Source organism: Euprymna scolopes, chromosome 27 (assembly GCF_053919585.1).
Source record: "Euprymna scolopes isolate OS-2025 chromosome 27, ASM5391958v1, whole genome shotgun sequence".
NCBI classification, from domain to species: domain Eukaryota; kingdom Metazoa; phylum Mollusca; class Cephalopoda; order Sepiida; family Sepiolidae; genus Euprymna; species Euprymna scolopes.
In genome coordinates this window covers 92,484,767-92,498,054 of record NC_136508.1, presented here as the reverse complement: position 1 = coordinate 92,498,054, position 13,288 = coordinate 92,484,767, and the positions used below count along the sequence as shown (strand labels likewise).

At 33.1% G+C, this 13,288-nt stretch overlaps 1 protein-coding gene across 4 annotated transcripts in view; it reads left to right on the top strand.

Annotated features, from left to right (window-relative positions):
• The window catches only part of LOC145248990 (uncharacterized), a 351,345-nt gene that overhangs the window by 322,150 nt on the left and 15,907 nt on the right, over positions 1-13,288 (top strand). For all 4 annotated transcript variants that reach the window (XM_080110828.1, XM_080110829.1, XM_080110831.1 and 1 more), the window contains 4 exons: positions 514-663; positions 8,279-8,354; positions 11,407-11,456; positions 13,010-13,135. In XM_080110828.1, the coding sequence (XP_079966954.1) occupies positions 514-663; positions 8,279-8,354; positions 11,407-11,456; positions 13,010-13,135 (402 nt within the window). The remainder of the gene's footprint in view (positions 1-513; positions 664-8,278; positions 8,355-11,406; positions 11,457-13,009; positions 13,136-13,288) is intronic.

Below are 13,288 nucleotides of genomic sequence, written 5' to 3'. Positions count from 1 at the left end.
TGGTGTTTACACAAGTGGCATGTAGTGGGAAGGGGAGCAATGGAGCAGTACCTTGGCATCCAAATTGGGGTGAGGTTTGTGTCCAACCATATTAAAACTATCTCCCTTTCTCATAATATTCCCAGTTCTAGGACTTATACTTAGGTGTTTGGAGCATACAATCAAGGAGTTGGTCCCAGACATTACCAAAACCATGCACGTCACTGGTTTATACATTCAGCCATATGGCTACTCCTTCTCCTTTAACTAAATATGACTCAATCATTTGAGAACTAAAAAACTTGCCTATGCCATAGCATATGCCAGCTGTGATATATCACCAACCCAGAATACACATGTAGTATAGCCGACCAAACAATAGGCCACGTTCTTAAAACACCAAATATCCACACAAGACTGATAGAGCTGAATCTGTTCGATCTTTCTGTTACAAGTTTGATTCATGCTAACCCCCCCCCCTCCATGTTCCAATTTACTTGAATCCACTATTTGTATTGATATTGTTGTTTTCAGATTCAGTATGAGTTTATATTTGATGTTTTGGCTGAAGAAATTTTCACTGGCTTCTCAGAAATGTATGTGAATTCAATTTCTGATGTATTTTATAATTTGATAACAAACAAAACCGATGATGGAATATCAGCTCTAAAAAGTCAATACCAGGTAAATCTATTATTTTTTTTATAAAATGGATTTTTAAAAATTTAGCATTTGTCATTTAAAGTTTTAGAAGATCTTGTGATATTGTGTGTCCATTGGTGACTAACATATCGTGGATCCATGGATGCATGTGAATTACGTTGTTAGATTTGAAAAAACTCATTCTGTGACAAATCATCTTGACTTATCATTTTCTTAACAGCATAATCACGCAAATGCAGGGTTTATTCGTTTATCTATCGTGTCAAATGAGCAATTGTAATTATGAATGGAATAAAGGTATTTCTAAGAAAAGAAATTTGAAAAGATTTGGAAATAAGAGGAAAGTGACCAAAAAGGTTATTCAGTTTCTTTGACATCAGAAATATGATGAAAGTGTAGTCGGGCAACATCTGCATCAGTTTGTAGTTTTGAAGATGCTGCATAGATTTATCAAGATTTGTAATTATAAGTGTTAAAGTTTAATCAGAATGTATTTTTTTTATTGGAATCGAGAACTATAATAACTAATAATCATGTGACCAAAAAGATATATTCATATGGTTATAAGCTGAATCAATATTTAAAATGTTTGTCTGTCAGATCTACAAATATGAGGGAGGGTATTCTATTGAGCATGTCGACGGTATACACCTTACAAAAAGTATTACTGACTCCAGAATTATCTGAGTTACTTCCCTTGAGTTATTTTATTTAACATTGGATATATGCACTCTCCCATCTAGAAATTAAGAAAACTTCTTCCACATATGTGTAAAAGTCAGAATGAGTCTCTCTCTTTCTGGCTGGTCTTCCAAGGACATCAGATGTCATTCTACTGGCTGGCTATGGTCTTTAAAAACCCTGAACTTGTGTCCTTCAGATCCCATTTCTGGTAGCAGTTGCATAGACCCACAGAACACAATCAACACAAATGTTATATTTACTTATATTTTGCTTATCCTGGCAACACATGTGCTCACATTCATTATTTTGGGACAGTGATGTATTTTTGTTTGGTACTAATGCCTGTACTTCTTTTGTGTATTATAATCATTATAATGTCTATGACCTTACATATTCCATATTCCCTTTTCTGTTTCTCTCTGACAAAGTGTTTATGTAAGAATAAATATGTACGTTGGTAAATTCAGCTTTTTCTTTGCTATAACCCTTTTTCTTTCTTCCAACACCTATGTGGGATAATACAACACACAAGATGAAGGCTTGATGCTCAGGAAAGATTTACCCAAACATTTGGGAACTAAAAATGCAAAACTCAGAATATAAAATATTAATTTTCTTTGTACTGTGTTTATTCTGAGAACTTTTATACCTGTGTTATGAATGGGGAAAATTCTCATTCAAAAATAAAGAATTCTGTTCGAAATTCTACAAACAATTTCTGATTATTAACAAATAATTGATAAAACCAGAAGTGAATTAAACATTGTGTAAGTAAAATAATCAGAACAAAGGTACGATTTCGGCTACAAGCAATATCATAAGTGCAATAACAAGCAAGTGTTTCTGAAATGCGACAAAAGAAGGAAGACATTACCATCAAAACATGCATGCAATCAAAATGTGAAATGAAACCAAATACTTCAGAAGACAACCAAAAAAGAAGCCAACTTTAAAAAAATCAACTCGTGCAAAATAAAATCAGCAACAACTTCTATAATAAAGAAGAACCTGTCTGTTTTGCATCTGTTGTCAGCAATAGCAACCGACGGCCTACAAACTAAATATTTTATTGTCATTCATCGGTTTCCTTTGTGAAAATTTGTCATACATTCTTTATAACAAAAAAAATATTTCCATTAAATGTCTGTAAAATAAAATTGTATCCCACTTGGAATTATGTTACAATGGTGACATATTGCAATAATGACTGACAAACCAATAGAAGCAGCAGCAGCATATTAAATTAATCACGGCTTAGGTTTATCACATGACCAAACTGCTGCATATAATGCATATGGTAGTGAACTGAACATCTTATAGTTCTATTCAGGATCACAGTTCTTGCTTTTTCTTTTTTCTTCTTCTTTTGTGGAAAAGCCAATAATTGATATTAATACATTGTTTAATCCCAAGCAACACTAGGTAGCGTCCACTAGTAATAGTATAAATTTTGAATATTAGATATTCATTTCATATTTAGCTGTATACATGTTTCAATTTCTTAGCACACCGTTTGTGTTTTTATTGCATCAATGATATGACCACACATCATCAATGGAACTAAGGTAGTCTCGTCAGCATTTACTAAGAACTTTGCAGCTAATTCTACCCTATGCGATCAGGACCCCCAATAAGTTCGTAATTAAAGGATACTCTAATTTAACTTCCAAATCTGACCCCCATCGCCATGGGCATGGAATATGTGTCTATATTAAAGAAGGCTTTCTATGTGGTAGGGACATCTCCAGAGAAGATCCTAACTTACCCTATATGTGCTTCCGGGTTGCACTTACTCAAAGTACTGCATTTATATTTGCTATCTATCGCTCCCACAACAGCGGAGTTACTATCTTTAAAAGCATATCTGAGAAAATTGACCACATCCTATTTGCTTATCTTTAGCTAATATTCACGTATGTGGAGACTTCAATGTTCACAATGTGGAATGGTTAACTCACTCAAACAAGGCCGACGATGAGGGAAGTTTCTGTCATGATTTCTCCATTGCTTATGACCTCACTCAGATTGTTCATGAACTCAACCATGTGCCCGATACTGACGGCCAGTACACAAATCTCCTAGACCTTTTTTTTCACCACTTGCCCCAAACTGTGTTCAGCTTCGGTTTTGTCTCTACTTGGATCTTCCAACCACTCTGTTTTATCAGTTAAGATAAAAATGAAATATAATAAGTCCTCAGATGTACCTCTCCATCATACAGAATATTGATACTTTATGGCTGACTGGGATAGGTTCCGTACATATCAGATCTACCTCTGCATTCCATGTTTAAAAAGGATGTGTCCTCTATAGTATCAGACCTGACGGAATAGTTAATTTTAAGTATAGACGGTTTTATACCCTCAAAATAGTTCCAGCAAAAACCTAATAGCCAGCCGTGGTTCTCTCCAGAATGTGCTGCTGCCATTGCGCACAGAAATCACCTTTTCCATTGCTTCCAACATAATAGATGTACTGAGACTAAAGCTGCTTTCAGGACTGCCAGCAACTATTGTAAAAAAGTAATAAAGAACGCAAGAGACCTGTATTCTCAGTCTGTTAAGTCCAAAGTAGCTGAGCAGTGGCTTGGTTCCCACCAGTTTTGGCAAATAGCAAACAGAATCCTGAACAGAAGCATGTGCTCTATCCCAACTATCATCAATAGACCTGAGGTAAGCTCGTCAGCATCAGACAAAGCCAAACTCTTTGCCAAGAACTTTGCAGCTAATTCTACCCTTTGCGACTAAAGCCGCCAACCTTCAATATTTCCTCCTGTATCAGAAAACATGCTATGTGATATACAAATATCTGTATGTGATGTTGCCAAGCTAATCAAAAACCTTGATTCCAGTAAAGCAACCGGCCCTGATGGTATTCCGATTATAGTACTCAAAAAACTTCAATCAGAACTAGCGCCCATACTTACAAAACTGTTTAAACGTTGTCTTAAGGAGAATTGCTTCCCATCACCCTGGAAAATCTCATCAGTATGCATGTATTTAAGAATTCAGGTGATCACTCATCTCCCTCTCCGTACAGCCCAATAAGTCTCCTGTGCGTCATGAGTAAGTTGCTGGAATCTGTGTTAAATACAGAAGTAATCAACCATCTCATCAAAAATAACTTTCTTAGTGACACACAATATGGTTTCTGTTCTGCTAGATCTACAGCAGATGTGCTTACAGTTATATCTCATAGGATTAGTGAATCTCTCAACGGAGGAAACCTTTCTAGGGCAATTGCTCTTGACATATCAAAGACCTTTGATAGAGTATGGCATAAAGATTTACTTCACAAGATCTCTAGCTATGGTATAGCTGGAAATGTCTTCTCAATTATTAAATAATTTCTTTCTGATAGGTTCATAAGAGTAGTGGTTGATGGGCAGAAATCAGAAGCTCTCAATTCTCTTCCTGATCTATATTAATGATCTTCCAAATCATATCTTTACATCATACATCATTCGTAGACATTTATGCTGATGACACTACTATCTATGGTAGCACATCTAAGACCGTAAATGAACAAGTTTTCTCTGATTCTCTTTCCTCTGATCTTGAGCATGTAGTACAATGGGGAAAGGAGTGTCTGGTTACTTTTAATGCATCTAAAACCAAGCTTCTCTCTTTACATCATCAACATTCTGATCCACATCTGGCATCAATTGAAATGAATGGCTCTCGTCTTCAGGAGGTCTCATGTTTTGACAAACTTATGGGCTTGACCTTTACTCCTGATCTTAAATGGAACACATACATTAAATCTGTTGCCAATGCCGCTGGAAAAATGGTTGGATCCTTCTATCGATCCAGTAGGTATCTCACTGCTAATGCAATTCTCTATCCATATAAGAGCCAGGTACATCCAAGGATGGAGTACTATTGCCACATCTGTGCAGGAGCTGCTAGAAAGGACTTATCCTGCTTTGATAGAGTTCAAAATAGACTTTGTAGCCTCGTAGGGGATGTCCTTTTCTTTTCCCTGCAATCTCTTTCTCACAGAAGAGATGTTGCGAGTTTGTCTCTGCTTTATCGTTATTTTCATGGCAAGTGCTCAACTGAGCTCCAATCTATGGTCCCCACTCGCTAAACTTTCACAAGAAACACTCGTCTAGCTGAAAACACTATCAATAATTCCCCCACTCTTTATCTGTACCTAAACCTAAATGTAGATTCCATGAACAAAGTTTCTTTCTTAGAACTGTACGCCTATGGAATTGTCTTCCGTTTTCCTGCTTTCCAGCTGACTACAATATGGTTGTCTTCAAGTCTTAACGTAAACAAGTTTTTGATGAGCCATTCCATATAAGTTAACAAGTTTACCGAATTTCCATTACTAACGATTACTTTATTGTCCAATTGTCTATTGTACACTCTTTAACTCTTATCCTCGAGTGGCCTCTTGGCCTTGATAAGTTGTGTTGCTTTTGTAAAAAAAAAAACCCCAAAAAACCCTCTCTTCTTGATCTACATCAATGATCTCCCAAATCACATCCTAAGATCATTCGTAGACATTTATACTACTATCTGTGGCAACACTTCAAAGACCGTAAATGATAAAGTTCTCTCTGATTCTCTCTCCTCTGATCTTGAGCACATGGTGCGATGGGGAAAGGAGTGGCTTGTTACTTTAAAGCATCTAAAACCAAGCTTCTATCTTTACATTATCAATGCTCTGATCCTCGTCTGGCATCAATTGAAATGAATGGCACTTGTCTTGAGGAGGCTCCATGTTTTGACAAGCTTCTGGGCCTGACCTTTACTCCTGATTGGAAATGAAACACATACATCAAATCCGTTTCCAAGGTTGCTGGAAAAATGATGGGATCATTCTACCACTCCAGTAGATATATCACTGCTGATGCAATTCTCTACCTGTATAAGAGCCAAGTACGTTCTAGGATAAAATACTATTGCCACATCTGGCTAGGAGTTGCTAGAAATACTTATCCTGCCTAGACAAAGTTCAAAATAGACTTCAAAGCCTAGTAGGGGATTTCCCTTTTTTTCACCTGAAACCTCTTTCTAACAGAAGAGACATTGCAAGCCTGTCTCTGCTTTATCATTTTTCATGGCAAGTGTTCTTCTGAACTCTATCTATGGTCCCCCTTTACCAAACTTTCATGAAAAACACTTGTCTAGCTGAAACCACTATCAATAATTTCCTCCACTCTTTAAACGTAGATTCCATGAACAAAGCTTCTTTATTAGAACTGCCCGCCTCTGGAACTTTTCTAAACAAATTCATGATGAGCCGTTCCCGTTAAATAATCCAATTTACCAAATTTCCACTACTAATGATTACTACGATATTATCCAATTGACTCCCACGCACTCATTAACCTTTATCCTTGAGTGGTCTCCGGGCCTTAATAAGTGGTGACTCCTTTGTAAAAAAAATTTAAAAAGACAAAAAGTGAAACAGTTTGTTAATGTATAACATGAAATATCGGTGCTATATAGTGATGCCAACAGGACGTGAAAAGAATGTTAAAGACATGTTAATACACATTGGAAAAAATGAACTACAAAATGGCATCGAAACATGAATGCTAAATAAGAGGTACAAGGTTGTATAATATTGAATGCTCATATTATTTAACTAGAAGAGTTATCATGAAAATGTATATTGCATCATGTAAGAAATTACATGTTCCTACGTGGATTTCTTTCACATGGACAGAAAATGCGTCGCCAGTCATTTTATTTTGAGTTACAACCACATGGGGGTCCTCAAAGAGTACCAAATCATGCAAGCATAGCATTTTGATGAAATTAACAAATGTAATTAGTCCAAAAATTATCAAAATTAAGTTATGAATTATTTTGACTCTGGTTATTGTAGAGATTTCAAAATGTCCGTAGTGTAAATTATCAATGTCACGATTACATTTAGAGGAATGATTGATGTTGTTTAATGGTGATTACATTTAAAATTCACTGAGTGAAAATTTTTATCTAAATTTTATTATTAACGTTCCAAGCATTAAAATTACTTGTTTTAATCATGAAACCATTTAATCGATAAAAAGTGCTTTTTACCAAAAAAAAAAAAAAAAAAAAGCTGAAATTTTTATCTTGATTTTTATCAAAAGGATTGTTGTATGCGGTCAGAATGATCTGATTTATCTTGCTTGGACTGATATTTCATTTCCCTTGGTATTTATTATTTTGTTTACTTGCCTCCCCACAAGGGCAGCGTTAGATACAAAGTCGGTTTTTAGTGTGTGTGTGTGTGTAGGGATGGGGGCAGCTCCCCAAAAGGGGCACTCTGGTTAATAAAAAAAAAAAAAAAATGTATCAGTCATGACGGATTTCTCTGCCATTAACCAAGACCAAAAAAGTGTAGTATCGTCCGATTGACTGTTCATCTTTGCATGGCCTTTACAAATCCTGATACTGTGTCTGTTGTGTGCTGATTTTAGTAAGAGTTGCATAAATTCCCAAGACACAACCAACACAAAATAAGTGCATTACTTATCAAATGTATGCCCATTCTCTCTGGCCCTGTGAACATGTGTTCTTCTCATTGTAATTGGGGCATTATGTATTCCTTCTTCAGTACTAATCTCTGTTATTCTTTGCTTGTATAACACATTACATGTCCCATAATTCATTTTAGACCAACTGTTTAGCTGAGAATGTAAATGTAATATGTAAATCCAGATTTTTATTCCGTTTATTTTTCTATTTCTTTTGGCACTCATCTGCTATTCATAATAATGCAACACACAAAATGGTGGTCTTCTGATTGGTAAAGATATACCTGAACACTTGGTCACTTTAAACGTAAAAGCTATAAAATATTTGTTTGCTTTACAGTTAGATATTTGCATCATTTCGCAAAATTTTAGTTGCATGTGTTTTGTGTCTGAGATTTTAATGATTTAAAAAATATATACCTTTTGTTTTGTTTTTTTAAAAGATTTTTTTTTTGCTTAATTCTCTTACAGGAATTTGTATTCCCTTTGGTTCGATCTCAACAATCAACAGCGACTAATGCAGAACCTGTATATACCAACGTGAATAGTAAGTTTTGTAATATATACTAGCGTATAGTGTTGCCCGGTCATAAAAGATGCTTAAACATCATATATTTTACTCAATGCAGATTTCGTATTAATATTATAGAGAAATTTTATGATTATTATATTGTACACAATATCTATCATAATAAACTTGTATTCTTGTCTGTTTGTTCACAATTTGATTAATATATAGAAAAGTAAAACTGTTTTATAAATTAATTTCCATCATGAAAATGTATTTTATTCACTTTTATTACCTCATAACGTCTGTATATATTATTATATATTTTATTGTCTGTATATATTATTATATATTTTATTGTCTGTATATATTATTATATATTTTATTGTCTGTATATATTATTATATATTTTATTGTCTGTATATATTATTATATATTTTATTGTCTGTATATATTATATATTTTATTGTCTGTATATATTATTATATATTTTATTGTCTGTATATATTATTATATATTTTATTGTCTGTATATATTATATATTTTATTAATTAATAGAAAATCTAAGTTCAAGTCGTTGCCTAATTTACATATTAGATTGAATAAAACCTATTTTTATTTATAAAGTCGATTATTAATCGTTTTTAGTGATAGAATTGTTTTAATTGTTGTGTTTAAGAATATTATTTAAAGTTGATTTAATTGATTTTGAATTGCATTTATTTTTAATTATTTGCTAAAAACAACATAAATAAAGCTTGCTTTTGTTTAAAAATGGAAGAGAGTCTCATTTTAAAAAAGAATGCATAAATATACATATATATATATATATATATATATTGCATTTCAGATACTAAGGAGTCAAATTTGAAAATAAAAAAATAATTGACCTTGGCAGTCAACTAAACTTGTTAGTTCTGTGCATTTGCAAATATACATTCATAATTTGAAATCGCCTTATTTTTAACCTGTCTCACCATTGATCGATAGCTCAATCGGTAGTAACTAAAGCTGGAGTGCTAAATATTTTGGTTTTGATTCTAGCTGATGGCACCCAAGTTATATTTTTTCTTTTTAACTTTTGAAATCATTACTATACTAACAATGATACTCGGCGTTGTCTGGGTTGCATTTGAACACACCTTATATAATTAGAATATTGAGCCGGTATTACCCGGGAATCTTTACTTTCATTTTTACTCTCCTCCTCCTTTTTAAACTATGCAACTTTGTTTTTGGTTTTTTTTTTGACAATATAATTTTTAAAAGTTTAATTGGTAAGCTTTAAGAATACATGATTTTGAATGTAATATTGAGGTTGTGTAAAAACTCGAAATGAGTTTTTAGCAAAATGAATAATTGGTTTTAGCCCTTTCTGTCATGTGGCCTTTTTAAAACACATAAAAATATAAACTGTAAACATCATATTTTGAATTTGTGATATGCTATCCAACAGGGTGGAAATCTATAAAAATCTATATTTCGGTACTGAAACAGTTTTGAAACCAAAGTAAATAAAATGCATATCAAATAACAAAGATATTTATACAATGTACAGAATTCGATTTTTAAAGCAAATGCATTAATTATCAAATATTTATGATGAAACTTATTATAAATTAGTACGCTAATATTTTTTTATTTTTTAAAGTAAAAATAAGTTAGTTGAAAATGATAGCAGAATTTATTTTGCTGTAAATAAATTTATGTTACAGAAATAGTATATAGCCAGTTAAATACCAATTAGTGATATTCACTTTACTTCAGTTTAACAACAATCAATGATTGACCTTGGTATGTTGACCAACAGAGTTTCAGAATAAAGGCCACATTATTTTTGTTGTTTTCTTTTCTTTTTGTCTATTATAACACACGCACGCACACACACACACACACACACACACACACACACACACACACACATATACATTTACATCTAGGAGTTCAGTGGAGTCCCAATTCAGGGACAACACTTCATCAAACCAAAAAAGAAGATGCGAGTTTCATTGAATTTACATCTTGGAAACCAATCAGTAAATATATATATATATATATATATATATATATATATATATATATATATATATATATATATATATATATATATAATTAGTTTTACTTGTTTTACATAAGCATTAACATATCATTACACATTCATGAGACAGTTACAAGTAATGAGAGACCCCTTCAGGCGATATTGCTTATACAAAAGTTTAGTCTAGAAAATGCACGCATAGATAATGTTAGCCTGGATCTACATTTCCCGTTTTTTTTGTTGTTTTTTTTGTGTGTACGAATAATATTGATAATTATTCAAAATTAAGCAGTAAACAGTTGTACGTAGATGGTATAGGAAACTGTCAGTCATCTTTCAGATGACTTCAAGCAGAATATTATTACAAACAATCATCAAGAGTTTTTATATATTCTTACATCTATAACTTCTCTCCTCTGTAATCCAAATTGATGCCACAGTAAAAACCAATGGTAAAATCTATTAGGCCATTCTTTTGATATAGTGGATGAGTATTGGTTCTGAGCAGCCAGGTAACAGTGTCCTAATATGTGAGAGCCTTTGCTCAAACATATTGCCATGTTCATTCATCTCATTCCATTACTTGGTTTTTGCTATGAAATATTTGTACATTGTAAGATTCCTGCATAAGTACAAATTTTTACTTAAATCTAGATTTCATATTAGGGCGATAACATGCTCAAAGGGAAATAATTCTCTTTTCTGTAAATGCAAAATTGCCTCCCCTGCTTCAACAGTTATCATGTCTTCATGTGAGAACAACATCAGCCGCCGCATGTCAGCAGCCATCTTTGGATAGAGCAGCGACGCCGCAAGCCACGTGTAGACAATCGGACTAAAACTAAATTTTATGAATAGACTTAAGAACCTTTTCCAACTGGCAAATAAAAGACTTAATTCATACATTAAGTCATGACACATGTACTTTTGTAGATATTAATAAAAATTTAAACTGAAATTGGGAACAGATTTAATTTCAACTTAAGTCAATCGTTATGGTTCATTTTTTATTCTTTCAATCATTGTTTATATTGAACTCAATTTTTTTTCTTGCAGTTTTAGAATTTGCTAATCGCAATAATTTTCAAGGACCTTTTTATATCGATGTAAGTAATTCAGTTAACAAGTTTTGGTTGAATTTCTAGATTTTTAATTTATTAACTTTTGAAAAGAGTAAAGAACACAAAATGTTGTTTCAATGCATTTTTTTCTTTACACATTTTTTTTTCTCATCAAGTTTGCATAGATAATAACTGATAATTATTTTGGAATATTTTTATTTGATTTTTCAATTTTATAATTTTCAATTATGATTTTTTTTTGCTTTGCCTTTTAGCCATATTTAAGCGACACTAGAGCATTTGTGTAAATCATTTGTTTAATACTAAAAAGTATGCATGCAAAAATGAGTTAATGTGTGCTAAACAATATGGGTACATTGGATGTGTAGAGGACTAGGATATATAAATCCTAATCCCGTTACAAAAGAAAATAATGAAACGAATAGAATTGAAGGAAACAAAAACTCAATTGATGGATAAGATAAACGTGTTGTTTATTTACTGTTGAAAGAATGAATGTTTTAGATATAACACGTGTTCATCTTTGCGCGGGTGTAACCATCGTTTGTTGCGGGACTGGTGGTGTAGAAAGAAAAGGAAATGTGTGTTTATCTCACTATTGTTTGTTTGCGCGTGGGAAGAGAAGTGAGTAATATAGTAGAAACGAGAATGATAGTCCAGCGTGTAGACAAAGACAAACGATAGAGGGTTGACATCAGTTAGCAGTCAGCTACGCAAAGGTATTCTCAGGGACAAGTTGTATATATAGAGAGAGAAAGAGTGAGAATGTCAATCCAGTTCATGGAGAGAGAGAAAGCGTATAAAGTGTACGTACGGTTTGTTAACTTTTTGCCCCACATAGTAGCAAATGGCATGAGGCACACATGTGCGTGTGTGCGCGCCTGCTGGAACGGCGGTGGCTGGTGCGCCAACCACTCACCTTGGAAGGCGAGTTGGAAAAGGAAGATGCTGCTTATTGCTCTTTCTTTTATAGGTGTTTCCGGTGGTCTTTTATGCATGTGTGGATTTCCTTTGAAAGGGAAGTGACGTTGCCCATGTGTGCGTTCGTGTGCGTATGTTAGCGTGTGTGTGTATACACGTGAATGTGAGTGTATGTACGCGAACGTGAATATATGTACGTGTGTGGACGTGTGCGCGTATGTATATGACAAGTAATATAGCTTGAGGTGTGAACTTCTGTTTTTGTGTGAGACTAGAAAAGGCTCGCGCAGATGTTTAAAATTAACATGGAATTTCAAGTTGCTAATTCATTCATACGGTGAACATAGGAAGTCTAAAAGATTGGCTACGTCCCACTATAGTCTAAAGACTTCCTCATTATCAAATCAAAAATAAACACTTAAATAATTTTGAAAATGCCTTATTTGATCTAATTCAAGAAACAAGCGAAATTTTTTAACTCTATTATAAGAAAAATCAACAATTTTGCAAAAAAAAAAAAAAAAAAAAAAAAAAAAAAAAAAGTAGAACTCCAATCTGAAATTATTTGTCCCTGTTGATAAAACTAAAAATTCTTGCAAAAGCAATTTTTTTTTTTTTTTGAATAATAAATAAGTTTTACCTTTTGTTGTTGCTAGGGGTTCAACATGGAGAATGAAATCATTTTAACTTTACAACCGAATAAAAACACAGCAAACAAATTTTGGGCGTTTGTTTATGAGAAAAGATGTTCAACTGTTGTCATGCTTGAACCTTCAACAAATGTAAGTTTGAATCAAAAATAAATCTTTTTGTTTCATTAGAAGTGAGGAAGGGGGCACATGTTACGATTTGATTTAGATTTTAATTTTTCAAGTTATGAATAAAATAATATTTATTCCTTCAAAAGAGACAAAAGGAGATGTTAGATTTTTTGA